Genomic DNA, 17950 nt, shown 5'->3' on the forward strand with positions numbered 1-17950 from the left:
CATTGTTTTGAGTATTGCCAGTTCTCAAGTTTCCACTGACAATCAGGTCCACGTTCATGTCCGGACCTGGAAATGATCCTCTGGACCTGAATTTTCTGTACTGGTACCTCCCCAAACCAACAATAGATTTTTTTTCTTTCTGTCCTTTCACATCTTATTCTTTGACTTAAGATTCATTTTGGCATTCTATGGCATTAGCTATCTGTTTTCTGATACTTTTTTTTCAATCTACGGAATATTTGTGCTCATTTTACAGCTACTTTGCACAATTTATTGTGTGGTCGAAAACTTTTTTTTTTTTTGAAATGGCCGAAAATTGGTGCGAGCGCGGATGTCATCCATATAATCAAATCAACATGGCCTTACTAGTGAATTAATGTGATAGAGGATTTATATTTGTACTAGTGATAGCACCTCTCTGTCACATTAATTTAAACTTATGCCTACAAGGAAAAATGTGATAGAGGGTGCTATCACATCAATTCCAAGTTCAAATTTGTGTCTTCTAGTGAAAAAATGTGATAGCACCCCTCTATCACAGTAAGATATTTAAATTTGTGTGTAGTATGCATCCTTCCATCTGAAAAGTTGACAACAACTATTGCTCCACTGAGGCAGATTTGTGAAACCACTACTCTTGTACAAAGAAAACGATGCCATGCTTTACCTCGAAAGACATGAGATGCCTTTCATTACTTGTCCCATCCTCATCTTGAGGATAAACGGGCATGTTACACCTTATAACATAAGTCACTTAAGGCTATGTGAAATACTTCTACACACGCCCAAACAACCATGCTTTAAGAATGAAATACTAGTACCTGCACTTTCCTCACGGAAGAAATAGATTTTCTTCCAAATACATGTACTAGCGTGTCTTGTAAGTTGTGTACGTCCGTTGAAGAGGTCACCTCAAACATAAAGTTTCCCATTTTATGGTATCAGTGCTATGACTTATCATCTGAGACAGAAAACCAGTTGTGGACTATAGTACCATGATAGTATTCGACGACATCCGCACCCATGTCAAATTAAAGGTGATGTACTTTGACATTTGGATAGTTTATGTCATAGCGATCTGCTCGGGTGGGCGGGAGAGGGGAGGCCTCATTCCGGCGGAACGCTGGCTCCGCGGCGCCGTCTTCACTCTGTTCGACTGTCGTCCATTCTCTCGGACAGGCGAGAGCATAGTACAACATTTAGTTACACCTGTGTGTGTGTGTGCGTGCGTGTCTGTCTGTGTTTACGGATACATGTCATGGGCGGATGCAGAATTTTCGAAAGGGGGGGGGGGCGTATATGATGTAGCTCATGACGTGGCAGAAGGCCACATAAGCACAAGCGCAGCTGTGCGGGGGGAGAGCACGAGAGGTAGGAAGCCCCCTCTCTTGGGGGGGGGGGGGGTTGTCCGGGGGAGCCTCCGCCGATAACTTTTTAAAATCTAAATACGTCTGGTGCATTTTAGAGTCATTTCTGTGCAAAAATGTCCAACAAAATCATGAACACTGATTTTTAGGGCTGAGCAGATATAATAAACGAACGAACACTGATTTTTACAGTTAGCAATTTTACGTTGACAGTAATGGTCTTAAGATAAATTCTGAGCTCGTTTTTTTTTGTATTTTGTACATTCCCGGAGTAAGATGTCTTCGTTTAGCAGAGACTACATTGTAAATATAACATAGTCTGACATGGTTTACACGTGTACTGGCTATAAGAACATGGATGAATGAATGAATGTTTGATATTGTGTCTTCGTCGCCCAGGGCGCATGGGCTTATAAGGCACACATCACATAGAGTCTGATGGAACATAAGTAACAAATAATGATTTTAATAATAAAATCCAAACAAAAAGCAGATCTAGATATGAACACAGAAAAGGCAAGGGATTTCCACGTTGGCAACTTTTCTTGCTTACCAGGCTGGTGTCGTCTATATTACATGTACATGTATATGTAGAGTAAAATCACAGGGGATAAGTTTTTGTTGAACTTTGGTCAGCGCCCAGACTATAGGTGATCTATATAGATAGTTCGGGTTCGGTTTTACACGAGTGAGTTCTGATCGAGCCCGAAGGGCGTATCCGAGTATGATACGGGCGGGTACCAGTGGGAATGCGGAGTGATAGCGAGGAGAGTGCGCCTTGGTATTGCTGGTTAGCGGCTTGGTATCTTCACTGCCGCCGCAACTTCCACTGATTTTCTGGATTTCTAATTTTCTTTGTGAAATGTCAATTTTTCTGGTCTAGATCTGTTGCTCCGTGTGTACTTGTGTGAGTGTTTGTGAACTGAATAACTCTATAAGCTATGGGTGGATCTTAATGTAATTTGATACGCGGGTAGAGGTTCTGGAAACGAAGGTCAAGTTCAAAATGGGAAACATCCGTTCTGTGACTATGTTGAACTGATGTTTTGAAAATTCTTTTGGGAGACAGCTTCAGAAGCAGGCAGTTGTCCAGCCATGTCGCTTATCTACGATATCCCAGGTCTGCTCGACTTCTCAACACTTCTGCTGGGAATTGTCGTGTTTCTGATGACGTATGCCTACGTCACACGGCCCAAGAATCTGCCGCCAGGACCATGGAGTTTGCCCATTGTCGGAAATCTGCCAACGTTGATACTGGCCAAAGTGAGACTATTTGAAATCATTATCACTATTGACCTTCATAGTATGATACACAAGCTTTATTGACACAGTCAAATCTACTTCTGGTATCTAGTATTTTAACATCTGTAGTATTTAGACATAGGAATGTGAATAACATAACATAACATTGCGTGACATATGATATATAGGACACTCCATGACGAAATGAAATTTTTATTTTCAGTCTATGATATGCTATTCACGTTCACCGTAGAGACTAACATGAAGTGATCAATTGGCAGATTCAATGTCAATCAAAATCTTATTTGCATGATTAATAAAACAACATTGAACAAGACATACGAGAAATATAGATATTTCATGTATGAGATCTTCAAACTCTTGCAAACTCGTGTTGTTTTAGGGAAAGATCCATCATACATTCGGCGAGTGGCGAAAGAAATATGGTGCAATCGTTTTCTTTAAGATCGGGACTCTGGTAAGCACTTTTTTAGAATTTGATAAAGCTGGCCTCCTGTTCAATATGCTCAAATCATATCATTACGATAGCCCATAATGACAAATGTGATGTGAACGAAGACCACGTGCACAGTCGACTACGCTTACAGTGGCCTACATCGACAAATAAGTCGTGAGCGTAAGAAAAACACGAACATTAAGGTGCAGGATTGCTATACTTAGATAGATTGCATCTTTCCGCCTGCATGCCTTCAATTTCATGAGGTGTTAAAGTTTAAAGTTGCCTGTGCATCTATAACATATACAAAGGGGTGTCGGCCATCTCCATTTCTGTAGCCCTTTTGCCACACATTTGTGCAAGCCAATATACAGCAGGGGGCTACCCTGCTGGCAGTGATGTGTGTTTAACTTCCATACTCCTGCTCATTAATGCTGAGTGCTAAGCAGAGAAAACATTATGTACAATTTTTAAAGTCTTTAGTATAACTCGGCCGGGGATCGAACTACCTACGACCTACCAAACGCAAGGCGAATAATCTACCCACTCAGCAATTGCACTGGTGTTGGTGTGACTTATTTATTATTATTTCACTTATCGTAAAATGTAGTAGCCATACAGCGTAATTTTCTTCGCCACTAACAAGCACTTCATTCTTCCAACAGAACGCCGTTTGCCTCAACGACTATGACGTCATCAGAGAAGCATACGTAAGAAGATCCGACATGTTTGGGAATCGACCGACAAATCTGCGAGTCGTCAATGAACTCTTCGACCAAAAAGGTGCGCATGCGCAACCGATAGATTTCAAACACCGTCTGTTTCTTGACTCAAGAAATTTTATCCACTTGTTTGAATTACTTTGTATAATGTATAATTTTAACTTGAAAGTTCATCTGTATTGGTAGAAGTCATTCTTGAAGTCAGACTTCCTGCAACCTATGATTCACTGCTCACTGAGTCACGTGTTCTATCTACATAACGTGACATCACGATAGCAGTGGATTGTTCATTCTTTGAGATTGATGCTGTGCAGTCGAAAATTTGGGTGAATCCAATTTTTGTGTTGGAACTTACAGTTGAACTATTTCAAGAATGTACAATTTGTTTCCTTGCTATTGCTTTCGCAGGAATCCTCTCCGCCTCACTTAGCCCCCAGTGGCAGGAACGACGAAAGTTTGTAAGAGGGGGGCTTGGGTTCGGAAACCGCGGCATCGAAGACAAGGTCTTGGAAGAGGCCTTAAACATGCAGACAGAACTACTCAAGACGAAGAGTAAGTCTTTTAACATCAGAAGAATGCTGCAACAAGCTGTCACCAATGTGCTGTGCTCCATGTTGTTCGGAAAGCGGTGGGACTACGAGAGCCAGACATTCCAGGACCTCATGGAATCTCTGGATGTTGTCTTCCACCGCTCGAGTATTTTCTTCGTCCAGGAGAACGTCTTTCCGTATGTTCCATGGTTCCTTAAACGTGGCGACAAGGTATGGATGTTGTACAAATAATTGTACACTCTGTAGGGTAGCAATTTTCAGCAAGGGTCATCTAGTATCGTAGATATGACCCTGTTACTGTATAGCTCAACTGGTAGAAGCCTGACAGATGAGCTCACGATTCCAATGAGTTGATAACTGGGGGACACCGGGTCAATCCTGGGTAGGCATCTCAGTTGGGGCTGCATATGTCTTTCAGAAGGTAGGTAAAACAGAGTCCCCGTTCGAGGGGGTTCCTCATACACGTCAATGAGGGCCGGGAGGCTAGCAACCCCTCCCTGTAGCCCTGCTACTGAAACAGCAAGGAACCTTGCTGCCCTATGTGCCATTTGACACTACAAGGTGAACAACAACCACTTAGACCTCGTTCATACTAGGATTTGCGTATCCGGATATATCGACCCCTGGTATGAACGGCCCGAATCCGGATCTGAATCGGGATATATCCGGATACGGGAACCCACATCATGGATTTATCCGGATTCGCTGCGGGGTGAACGCAATCCGCATTCACGTATTTGGATTCCGTGTCGCAATACGCAGATGTTGTTTGAAATCCTTTAAAATGTGAGAATGTCACTTTAAGGCCAACGTATGAATTGCAGTATATGTAGTTAATCAGGGCGTTTCAGTGCCCACAACTTTTTGCATACTAGTACTTGAACTACTTTATATTATAGCCATGACGAAATGAAGAAGAACTGAAAAACCTTAAGGAACAAATCTTACTGTTGGTTCAACAATAGAAAAAAGCACGTTTAGAGCGCATCTTGGAGCATGTGAGAGCTGAGATCAAAGAGCACAAAGAGACCTTCAATCGGGACGACATCCGTGACTTCATCGACGCCTTCCTGTTGGAGATGCTGAATCGGCCAGACACATGTACTGATCCTGACGACGGTGCCTTCACAGACAGGCATCTAGAGATCACGGTGCTGGACCTGTTCCTGGCCGGCACAGAGACCGTCTCCACTGCCCTGTGGTGGGCCTGTCTGCTGCTGATACTCAACCCGGACATACAGCACAAGGTACACAGACTTAGAAAATCGTTGAAGAGGTTCATCAGTCACGTATGAATACAGTTACTACGTACAAATATTCTTCAAGCAGTGACTGTTTGTGGTGTGAGGTGAGGTGGGCAGATGATCTACGCAAGCCTCATGACCTAGTCTCGCGCTCTCTCGCGAGATCGAGACTAGGTCAATCTCCGTGAACAAGATGTGCTGTAAGACATCGAAAAATTGGAGGTATGTACCTTGCCTTTAAAAAAAGTCACTACTTGAAGAAAATTTGTAGTAACAGACTTAGAAAAATCTTAAATGCTAAATATAAGTACCTTCAAAAAAGTTTCCACCATCCATTATTGTGTAACAAACTTCTGCTTTTTTAAAACAAAATGATCCACTAGCCATATCTTTATAATACAACATGACTCGGGCACAAAGAAACAAGGTTTGAATGTCTGCTTGCTGTTTGTTTGTATCGCGTAATTGCTCAACCGCTTTAAAGCGTAATTATAACCCACTAATTTTGTTCAGTAGTCACAAGCTGCGTGAGACCGTACTGTTAGGCTTGATCCACTCACATCGGGATTGACCCCTATACTCTTTAATATCAATAAGTGGGTTTCTTTAATGTGCGCGAGGTGTGGCACCCAAACACGGAAACTCCGGCTTTACATTTCATCCAAGAGGACTAGAAACAAAGGTTGAACGGACTTTCCATTTATTCCAGGTACAAGAGGAGATTGAAGAGGTCATAGGCCGAGAAGGAAGGCCAACCATGGCTCTGCGGACCCAGATGCCGTACACCACGGCAACAGTGACCGAGATACAGCGTTACAGGTCCGCTTCAACTATTGGCATTCCCCATGCGGTGCCTCGAGACACAGACTTTTACGGGTACGTCGCTGAATCGTATTTCAGCATTTGCTGATGTAAAACACCGGCCGCACAAAAAATCTTCAACGTAAATGAAGGGGTAACGCTCAATATAACACATTGCACATGCACATACAATCACAAAAGACATACACAGACACACAGGTACATACATACACACTGTGCATGCATACACAGACACATGCACACTGCGGCACTCACACACAAGCAAACAGCTAGGTAAACACACATACGCACACACATACATAAGTACACACACACACACACACACACATGCACACACAAGTGCATGTCACACTCATGCACACACACACACACACATACTTAGATGCACAGATAGCACCCGTAGAGATTGTGACGAGCTTCCGATAGGCTAAAGGTCTCAGTATAGCTGTGGGTCTTTTGACCGCGGCCTACGACAGCTACCACACCCCGTACAGGAGTGCTACCTTTTCCTTAGCCCGTCCCAGTATAGCTGTAGCTCCTTTGGCCGCTACCTACGACAGCCTACCACCCATACCACACACAATAGGGACTGCACGAGCAACCTCCATGGAGGACCTTTGTGGAGCTTCTCCATGGAGGTTGCTCGTGCAGCCCCTTTTCGCCACACCCCGTACAGGAGGGATGCGTTTTCCTTAGCTCATCTCAGCCATACGAAGCTACCTCTTGGCGAACAATAGTGTGCCAATATGCCTTTTTCCTATATAAACAGTTACACCATACCGAAAGACACCCTCGTCTTCGGCGGCCAATGGCAGGTTCATCACGACCCGGAACTGTTCCCAGACCCAGAAAAGTTCAACCCCGGGCGGTTCATCGATAGTGACGGGAAGTTCAAGAAGGACGAGCATATGATGCCCTTTTCTATGGGTACGTGGGCCTTGTCTATTGTTATTTAAACTTACCTTTTGCTTTTGGACAGAAGAATCTGTTCTTGCAAAAAAAGTTGAAATCGAAGAACTCAGCGAAATATTTTTTTGGGGGGATTTCCTTTTCATAAAAGATTATTGTGTATTTCCTCTTCTTTTCTTTAATATGTATTTGTACTTGTGTGAGAGACTTTGGGCCCGTGCCAACATCCTGCAAGTCTCCTGTTACACCTTACTCCTTGGACCCAGGTCAACGTGTACAAACTCGTACATTTTTGTACACACACCAAGTAAACACAATATCTCCGTTTTCACAGAGGTAAAAAGAACCTCGCTGTCTCAAAGTAACGTAATTTTGCTGTTGTTGTTTTCAGGTCCACGCACCTGTGTGGGTAAGCCTTTGGCCGATGTTGAAGTGTTTCTGCTGCTCACCTTCCTTTTCCAGCGTTTCAACTTTGAGCTGCCAGAGGGCGCTCGTACACCATCTGATGAAGGCATTATGGGGATTTCTCAAGCACCAGCGCCGTATGAACTCGTGGCTATTCCGCGTGATTGAAAATCCGTTACTAGCTTCGCCAAGAAGAAAGCATGAGTCAAGAAGTTTGAAATCCATGGTTTCTAGTAGATGCTGGCAAGTTGGAAGTTGTTTACTGGCGGCTATCCATGGAATTGCAGCAGAAATATTGATCTCGATAAGTCATGTTCCAGACATGCTACTGTCATTATTTTTTTTAGTTATTATATTATCTCAATCAAAACAACTTGTACTGCTAACTGTAACATTCCGGAAAAAACACTTGAAGGTAAGCTTTGCGAGACTGAGGTACTTCTTTAAACATGCATATTAAGGGTCTAGTTGAAGGACGAAACTAATGGTTAGCGTACTACATTTTAATACAAAATGTACTACTGAAGTATATCAAAGAATTATGTTAGCCCTTATTGATACATGTATGTTAACTAGGATGTTAAGCTTTATTTTTGTACTTTGTGTAATAGTCGTTGCAATACATTGTACCATGTACAATTGTCGTGCAATAAAGTTCTTATTCTTCTTCTATAAGAGATTTACGCACAGCTGTGTATAAGAAGTAGGACGTCCTTGACGGTGTTTATGAGATAATTATTTTTATTTATGCTGTGTTATTATCAGTTGCCTAAAACATTCACACGCGTAATGATAAACCATTTACAAAAACGTTAGTTTGTAATTTGGTACAGTACAGGCCAAATTCGTATCATTTCAAAACCTTCAGAATTATTACAAATAAGTACTGACCATTAATGGAATCATCTAAAAGGAACTTAAATAAGTAAATAAACATAACAGCAATATCATTGTTATCACAGTAAACAGCAATAAAAATTATCAAAAGTCACAGTCTGTGCGTGCATCATTTCTTTACTATTAGCCGATAAGGCCACACTGACTTGCACACTTACTTATATGGATGACATCCTCGCTCGCATAAATATTTGTGCGTCGCCTAAAATTTTGTCAACCATATTGTAAATCGTACAAAAGAAAAGCTACAAAATGAACATGCTCATACCATATCCATGAATTGAAAAAAAAAAAGAATACTAATGAGTACCAAAGTCAAAGAAGATATGCAAAAAACAAAAATAAAGAATTTATTCAAATATTCAGCACCGTGTTCCTGTATGTTCAGTCATTTGTTCAAATTTACTGACGACTTTGATTCCATAATGAAAGTCTTTTTCGCACGCTCGCATTTGTTGTGCATTGCTCAGATGATGTCACCCATGTAACCAAATCGGAAAAGCCTAAAGCTGTGCAATATTGTGACGCATTTCAAACAAGTGTGAGACAAGCTACTCTACAAGCAGAGGTTGAATCGCTTGGAGAGTAAGACTGGCCTCTGCGCTTTCTTTTCAAGGCTGGCCGGGGCAAACTCCCGCTCCACGGCAAACTCCCTTCCTAGCTCGGCAAACTCTCTTTCCCAGCATAGGAGAACCTAGCCAACTTTAAAAATCGCGTACTAGCGCCCCGACCCCTTGATTAAAATAAAAGCCAACCCCGCACGAAGTCTGCGACGTGTGTGGCCCGGAATCCAGAGATCCCGAGTTCAATATTCACCGTGCCCCCGACGTTGTGCCCTTGGAAAATATATTTTCTACCATCTAATTCTAACCGCTCCTCCCCCTCCTCGCCCTTCCCGCACACTCGCCAGACCAGATGTTATGAACTAGCGACACCTTTCGATTTTTCTCATTACTGCAGCCAAAAGAATCACGTGTCGACCATTGTGCGCCTGCGTGATACCGCCTCTCTCGTCGGACATTTTCGCCAAGATGGTAGGATTCTGTCATTCTTCTCAAAATCGAGCGACATCTGCCTTCTGCAGACAAAACTATGATTCAATACTCCTTAAATCTTACATTTAGATGTCCAAGTATTTAATAGAATGGCTTTTCTTTGGCCTTCTCAGCGATTATTTCCCCGAAATTCACCCCAGATTACGACGTGTTACGAAAGTTGTGGCCTCGTCAACAAATCAGACGATCTGCAAGTGTAAAGCAGAACTTATTTTTATAATGACAAAAAAATAAATAAATTTATTTTCATCTTATTATGAAAGCATGATTTGTTTCATCTGTAATTTTAGTATGTGGGGTTTTGTAAGCTTTTTGTACCTGTTAAAAAGAAATGGTTACTATCGACACAAAATTATGGGGGAGGGGGGTAAAAAATAAACCTTAGCGTGAATTTTTGTGTGCAAGTTTTTGGTTGAATCTCTGCTGCTGTTTGTTTGAAAATAAACAGGTGAACGTTCCAAAGACAAGGCGCACTTTCTGCAAGAAGTGCAAAAAGCACTGCAACCACAAAGTGACGCAGTACAAGACTGGCAAGGCTTCCTTGTACAAGTTGGGTATGTGTATTTTATTATTTTATCATATATTTTGTATATAATATTAATAAGGGTTATTTTCTGTATATGTTATTTATACTTTCTGAATTAATGAGACTTCCATGTTGTAACATCAAGTAATTTGCAGAAAGTTTTTGGAGCTAGCAGAAATAAGTGAAAGTAACGTGCGAATTATGTGGCTGAGTGGTAGAAATTATTATTATAGTATACGGCCCTGTGGCTGTACTAGTATTAAGAATTCGAGTTGCAGAATTGCAGAGAAAACATGTAGAAGAAAGAAATTTGAAAGCACAGAATATTTGTATGCCGTAATGATAAACCTTGAAACAATTGCTGTGGTTTTTATAAGCCTTCTCACACTAGTTACCACGCACGCACGGTTGAAAGGAACTCCGGGTAATATGTCAAAGTTGAAGACCCTCAGACATCAACAGACTTGTCTCTACCATTGTTTCGATTTGTTTAACAATGTCTGGAATGTAATGGCGCCTGCAAAATGGCAGAATGTTGATTTTCTGGGTGCCTTCAACTTATTACCCAAAGTTCCTTTCATCTGCGCATGCGTTGTAACTAGTGCGAGAAGGCTTGTTATCATGGTTTTTGGATGACCTCTTCACTGCAAATTTATGACACCATGAATGTGCGTTTGCAATGTACTGCCACTGGTCTACCAAATTGTTTCAACTGTGAAGTTAAGATGCTCCTAAAGCCTCCTTTACCCTTCCATAGCAAAATAAATTCTCCGCAAAAATAGATGAATTTGCAATTGATGTTGGAAATGTCCCATTTTTACTCATTCCTATCATTGTTACCTTTACGTTTCAACAAGTACTTCTTTTCCGTCACAGGTAAGAGACGTTACGACAGGAAACAGTCTGGTTATGGTGGTCAAACCAAGCCCATCTTCCACAAAAAGGTAACTAAGGATATATATTTTTCAGGGGCATTGACCCCAGCTTTGTGCCTGGTTTCACCATCAGTTTTGGGTTTGGCATTCAGAGGCAAATGGCTCCAAAACAAGAGCGATTTGATATCCAACCGCTCGGGATGGTGCGGTGTGTCTTACCTGGTAGATCGTTGGGTCAACCACGATGTTCTGGGTTCTATACTGGCCATGCCCCTGATGTTGTACCCTTGGGAAAGAAACTCTTCTTTTCTTTTCTGGTAGAAAGAGCTCATGTTTTGATACAACTTTCATTTTACTGGGTCTTTGTACTATTTGTCAGTTCTACTTTCAATGATGTTAACAATGCATAGATCATTGAATTTCCTGTTCCTAGCATTGGGAGATCTTTTACATGTAGCGTCTCACATCAATTTTGTGCCACCAAACTAGCTATTCCCTTCCCTTCTTCACCCCCAGTCGGCTTTCTTAAAAAGCTGTCTTGTTTCAAAAGAAACTTGATAAAAATTTTTATTAGCAAAAACACACAAAAATGGCAACCATGCCCATGTGTTACTGCTGAAAAAGCTTGTTGTCAATGATGAGTATTGAATCTGACTTGCCTATAGTGGCATGTTGACATACACATTCTTAGGACACCTCTGAGACAACTGTATACCAAAATGGAAAAGAAAAGTTGGACACTTCCACTGTCAACTATTGTTTACCATAGCATGTTAGGCATGAAAAAATATGAAAACAGAAACATTACAGCTAAGTTAAGTTCAAAAGAACAGAACAGTCATTGTACATTGTACTTTATTTGTCTATTGGTAGGACAACTAAGGTTAATCAAAAAGACCCTACTCAGGTATTTTTAAGGGTTAGACCTTAGAAGTTAGAGGAGGAATACTAGTAGGTTTCCGACCAGAACACACTAACTGACTATGGCAAAACACCTTCACTTTTCCTTACAGTTTTGGGCTCTTAACGCCCATTCCTCATTAACTGGGAAAATTGGAGGTAGAAAATTGTAAAAAATAAAGTTGTCCAAAATGCTTACCTGCTGGTATGAACTTGTTACCATTTATATCGACTATCTTTTGCTATTTTTGTCTGGTGCTAACACGCTTAATTTTGGAGATATTTGATTTTTAGTAGGCCATGTCATCTTTCCTACAATTTCGTAATAAAGAGCATATTACTACACAGAGAAATGTTCCAGCAAGTAATAGTGGATTAACAACAGCCAAATTAACGAATTTTCCAACCCAAAACCTTCAAATTACACGCCAATGAGAAATATTTAACCGCCGTGTCATTTGTTTCGGAATAATCATCAAAATTACTTGCTATTAAGTTTGCTACATTTGTATAAAAGTAAATAAATGATATATTTTTTTTCTGATATGAAGACAAACCGTCTAATACTCCTTAATTTTCACCCTGTAGGATGGGATAAGAGCGATAGAATATATTTATGAAAATGGTTGGAAGCAGGCGATATCTATTCTACAGGTAAATGCCAATGAACTGTGGTAACGTAAATTACAGAATCTCTAACATTGGGAGGAAAGCCGAATAGTGTACATACTGGCTCTATTTGAACTGATCAGGTCATGTTCGTCTATAATGCTGGACCTCTTATCTTCATGTTGCTAACTCAGAGTAGCAAAAAAGTGTATCTTTGTTATCCGGAATACCCGTATAATCTTGTTCGTCCTGTACCCACCCGGACTCTGCGGAAAGACACCCAAGATATGCAAGGTCTCTATCTTGGCGGGGTCTATTTGAATACATGCTAAGTAACAAAGGATTCACGCAATCACACGCTCTAGGTCAGAACCGCTTCGTCCTCGCGTCCTTTAATCAAGTCTTTGGGAATAGCAGGACATGATGCGATGGCAACATGCACCAGATGGACTGGGCCTTTCTAGCACAAGCTTTCGATATTGGAAAGACAACAAACTAAACACCACTTATCGCACTTCTTATAAAACATTTTTTAATGTCAGGGCTCGTGACTGCGACTAGATTTGGTCGCAATGCGACCGTAATTTTAATAATGCGCCTATTCTTTAAATGATGGTCGCACGGCGCGCCAATAAAAAAATGAGCAACACCCTTATTTTCCCCCGAAAACTTCGCTCAAAGTTCAAAATTCGCCGATTTCGGCCTTCACCGAGCCGCCATTTTGATTCTAACTCAAGTCTCGCGCAAGTCTCGCAGTAACTCACATCTCGCGAATCGCGAGAGTCGCACCCCATTGGCCATTTCGGCGTGACGTAGCTCGCCCGGCCGCCATTATTGGTGGAATATCTGATATCCCCGCTGTGATCGCGGGAAAAATCACGCAGGAACGCTTCAAAAGCGTGTAACTTTGACGAAAACTCATCGAATGCCTAAAGTCCTTGATGATAAGTACATGTATAGGATTCTTTTGGAGTTTTTTTTTGCTTGTTTGTCGGTGGAATGCGGGAAAAACAACAGCTAATGCGACGATGACAAACTGGGGAGGGGGGCTGTGTCGGCACTGAAGTCGTAGAAAATGTTGAACGGAGGTCGCGATTTTTTCACGGTTCCTTCAGATATTACTTTTGTTGCAGTCTTTATTTTCAAAAGACTGATAAATAGATGTTGTTTGTTGGGAAAAGTTCGATTGATTTGCCCTTCGAACACATCTTTTCTGCTACATTTTTTCAACCGAAAATATGAATTGTTTGTACACAGATTTTTCTATATAAGTTAACACTGATGTTACAGGCTACAAGTAAACCTCTAATTTTCCAGTGCATCTATTCTCGGCTATGTTCTTAACAAAGTAGAAGAGATACAAAAGAAATACAAGATGTACCTGACAGTCCTGGCTACACTTTCTCCTCTGTTGGTTTGCAGATTTTCTTGTAGACTTCTTTAGTTTGTTGTTGTTGTATATGTAACAGTCAAGTTTCACCTTTAGCAGTAAGGTTAATTTACCCTTCCTGATTGTGTGTATTAACTTATGAAACATTATAAAAATCATATATTGTAAGGAATCAGTGTTGTATTACTTGAAAGTGATCTCATGTATTCTCTTGTTTCTTGTTTGGTTACTGGGTAACTATATATAATATATAACACCCCTAATTAATTCTTTAAGCCATACCCACCTCTAGTCAAAAACATTGATTACCGGTATTGGAGTAATATTTTGTATGGCTTCAGACGTTTGCTTGTGCTCCCAACCTTTCATAGTGGTGCTCCTAACTTTTTGCTGGCGCTCCTAAGTTTTAGGAGTTAGGAGCGCCATGCTCCTAGGTCAAAAAGTTAGTCTGGAGCCCTGAATGTCAGGAAAATTTTTGGTCGTGGAACAAACACAATGTCACATCAATACAGAATGAATGTGCTACCTAACAAAATGTCCATCCATACACCTTATATCGTGTGGTTAAATAATACTGGCAGAAAGAACTGTGTAATATGTGTATAACAAGGCTTTTGTTGATGAGCAAGGCTATAAACAACATTATCATATAGCCAGGCGCCGCGAACCAATCAGAAGGCCCCGTTCCACGTTGGTTATGACGCCGTAACACAAAGATCCAGGCCAGGCAGGTGGGTTTCGCTCCTCTGATTGGTCAGAATGAATCGACACCGGTGCCGGTGTCGATTCATTTTGACCAATCAAAAGTAGCGATACACACAAGAAAGTAAGATATATGCAGGCATTGACCAATAAAAAGGAGCGAAACAAATACCAGAGCAGAGGGAATAAGTACAGACTGTAAGGGGGATGGCTCCTTCTAACATTGATAATGAGTTTTGTTCGTTCTAAAAAGCCCGCAATGTTTCGGATATTTTCTGTGGAAATTTTTGGTTTCAAAATGCAGTGTGTAATCTCCTTACATATGCACGTACCAAAGAACAAATGTGAATTTTCAGAAATTCGATAAAGGACACACAGGGATGTCGATCTCGGAGATTCGAGGACGAATCTTGAAAAGAAAAGGGGGAGTAGTGTAACAGTGGTGTTCAAGGACTGCTAAACCGAAGACGCCTAATGGCTTAAGCCTTTTGGCCGAACGGTTTGCACGTTCGATTTGTGATCCGGCTGCCCGGGTTCGGCGCGGGTTCAAATCCCGGGAGTCGGGGTGTTGTTTCTTTCTGTTCTTACTCGCCCCTCGTATTTCTACATTCCTATGAGAAATGAAAAGTCCCAGCATCGTAAAATTCACTGAAACAGGAACATATAAACAGACTGCATTGTGACTCTATGGCAAGCCAAGCCCACCTACAGTAACATTACAGCAGATAATACGTCTTTGGTTGATGTGCTCTTGCTGAACATCCGATGACATGTTGAAGAAAAAAAATGGTAACGTAAATTATATGGTAACGTAAATTATATTTATGCTTTTAATGATAAATAAAATTTTAACAAACAGCTCTGGAAAGATTAACTCTGCAGGCAATTACTTATCTGGGAGCATTCTTTCCTATGAGTACAAAAGTAATGATCTTTCTATACATTCTAAGGGACTTATTATGGTAACGTAAATTATATCAAAAAAGTGATAAACGGCCTGAGATTGGCGGTTATAGTCATGTTTCCAACATTACTGTTTTATGTGTTCTGTCATTTGTTTGTTACGCAACACCACTGTTTAGCAGATAAAACAGTGAAAAAATTATCGGAAAATGTCTTTTCGTAAGCGAATTACACCCAACAGAAGTTCGGTAACGTAAATTATACAAAAGTTGGCGACAAGAATAAAACGGCATCTGACGTAAAAAGATCGTCTGCTGGACAAGTTCATCAACACGTGACAAGCCAGCCTAAGTGGTTGATGTAAATTATGACTGAAAATTTAAAGAACTAACGTCTTTTCATTATCAGAACGCCACGATATTCACCTTTATAGCATTTCCGACACGTGTTTTTAGCGTGTTTCTAAGCAAAACCTTACCCGGGACGACCAAAAGGCAACTAACAATGGTGGGAAAACATTGCTTAGCATATTACTATCATGTACTTGTAACGGAAAAGGGCAAAATACGTAGTCATTGTGTCTTTAAAGAAAACTGTGGCCCGCTGCTTATGTGCGACAGCAATTTGCCCCTTTAACGAGGAATGGGCGTTAAAATTAAACATGCTTGACCTGGTAGGATGACCCTTACTAAAGCTACATGTAGGTACTGATTTTACCCGAGTCAAGTGAGAACAATTGTGTAAAATACCTTTCCCAAGGGTAGAACAACATTGGCATATCAGGGTTGTAAACTGGGGGCCTTTTTATTCTTGCAGAACACACTAACCACAGTTCATTTTGTTGTCCTTGTCAGGCTAAAACAACCAAGAAGATCGTGTTGCGTCTAGAGTGCACGGACTGCAGAGCCAAGCGTATGGTTGCCATCAAGCGGTGCAAGCACTTCGAGTTGGGCGGTGACAAGAAGAGGAAGGTAAGTCAGCACAGTGGCATGGCGCACACTCTTAAACAAAGACAACGAATACGGAGTTTGTACCGATGCTATTGATGACATTTCCAAGTTTGAGTCAGGTTTCATTTGTTGTGTTGGGTTGAAGTTTATTTATTGTATCATGACAGTAGTACTAGTACTAGTAGTAGTAGTAGAATCAGTATTCATGCCAGCCAATGACTTAAAGGGGTGTCTGTAGAGAGAAAAGTTATGCTAGTTATACTCCCCAGGAAAATTTGTCATTCCCTGAAACAATATTTCCAGAATTTGGAGGGGCAAAATGTCCACAATGCGCCTCCCCCTGCTAGAATACTGGTTTTACAAAATGCTGAAAAAGCTTGTCTATGATGAGTATTGAACCTGACCTGCCTACATTTGGCGTGTTGACATACACATTCTTAGGACACCTCTGAGACAACCAACAACAGACGGAAAATTTTAAAAGCAACAATTACATGGAGACAACTTCTGCACTCCCTTTGTCTACTACATACATTAGCCTTGTATCCATCCTATTATGGCTACAGTTTGCTCTTTTGATCAACTGGATTTTTTGTGAATACTTTTTCTGTTAGTCTGTGCAACGCAAACTCCGCTGGGTGGGCTGTAGAGAAGCTTGCTTAAGTCAGGTTATTTTTCTGAGTGCTTCTAAGAATTATTTGATACCCAGTACTAGACTGTTCTATGGGGGAGTGATCAGAGAAACAAACTAAATAGGGTGGATACCAGGTTATCAACTTTAAACACAACAGGTTTAGACTTTGAAAACTGTATCTGAAATTAACAGTGTGTACATTGTAGTCTCTGACAATTTGTGTTCTCTGACAATTTGTGTTGTTTGTGTTACAGGGACAGATGATCCAGTTCTAAGCTGGAAGAGGAAGAAGATTAAAGATGATATGATAGAAATAAAACACTCTGTCTATCCCATACCTTGTCTGTGTTTCATATTGTGTGTATGTCATAGTAAACAAAATATACACTTGTAGGAATTGTACTGCAGATACATCATTTTTAGGAACAGAAGAAAATGGTCGGCATAGATTTCTATCCTGTCTGTCAATCTGAGAACTTCTTTCAGTCCCGGGAGTCCCTCTGACACCGTTCGTCATTGCTGTGTGATAGTGGTTGAACTTGGTTCATAGCTAATCACTGCCCCTATTGTATTAGTTGCCTTCAGGTCAATAACTTAAGTAACCTCTCGTAATAACTGTGCCACCAAGACCAAGCTAATCTGTGTGAGAGAGAGAGAAAGAGAGTGAGAGTTAATGTGTGAGAAAGAGAGTGAAAGAGCTGATATTTGAATTTATCAGAACTCGCTTTTGAACAGGATGCCTCGCAACTTTGGTAGGAACGCTGATCATGAAGTCAAATCCAGCTACTTC

General features: G+C 41.0%; 1 protein-coding gene across 2 annotated transcripts; it reads left to right on the forward strand.

The window, feature by feature from the left end:
- Nucleotides 1-2062: 2062 nt before the first annotated feature.
- On the forward strand, nt 2063-17495 carry LOC118429635 (cytochrome P450 2J6-like). Of its 2 annotated transcripts, XM_035840198.1 has the most exons (12): nt 2448-2630; nt 3013-3087; nt 3732-3849; nt 4197-4549; nt 5305-5586; nt 6293-6459; nt 7175-7332; nt 9577-9650; nt 10120-10225; nt 11074-11141; nt 16431-16547; nt 17415-17495. In XM_035840198.1, the coding sequence occupies exons 1-12, from the start codon at nt 2463-2465 to the stop codon at nt 17433-17435; spliced, it is 1707 nt and encodes a 568-aa protein (XP_035696091.1). In that variant the 5' UTR covers nt 2448-2462; the 3' UTR covers nt 17436-17495. The 2 variants fall into 2 exon arrangements, with proteins under 2 accessions (XP_035696092.1, XP_035696091.1); XM_035840199.1 differs by lacking the exons at nt 9577-9650; nt 10120-10225; nt 11074-11141; nt 16431-16547; nt 17415-17495 and adding an exon at nt 7706-8271 and having other exon boundaries at nt 2063-2630.
- Nucleotides 17496-17950: the final 455 nt, after the last annotated feature.

The sequence above is a fragment of the Branchiostoma floridae genome, chromosome 13, assembly GCF_000003815.2.
Source record: "Branchiostoma floridae strain S238N-H82 chromosome 13, Bfl_VNyyK, whole genome shotgun sequence".
Classification (NCBI taxonomy): domain Eukaryota; kingdom Metazoa; phylum Chordata; class Leptocardii; order Amphioxiformes; family Branchiostomatidae; genus Branchiostoma; species Branchiostoma floridae.

What these genes read in the sequence shown, in the direction of transcription:
- LOC118429635 (XM_035840198.1), top strand. Translation starts at nt 2,463, where the DNA reads ATGTCGCTTATCTACGATATCCCAGGTCTGCTCGACTTCTCAACACTT. An exon ending in CAACGTTGATACTGGCCAAA is followed by an intron (nt 2,631 to 3,012) that starts GTGAGACTATTT and finishes GTGTTGTTTTAG; the next exon opens with GGAAAGATCCATCATACATT. An exon ending in ACCCGGACATACAGCACAAG is followed by an intron (nt 5,587 to 6,292) that starts GTACACAGACTT and finishes CATTTATTCCAG; the next exon opens with GTACAAGAGGAGATTGAAGA.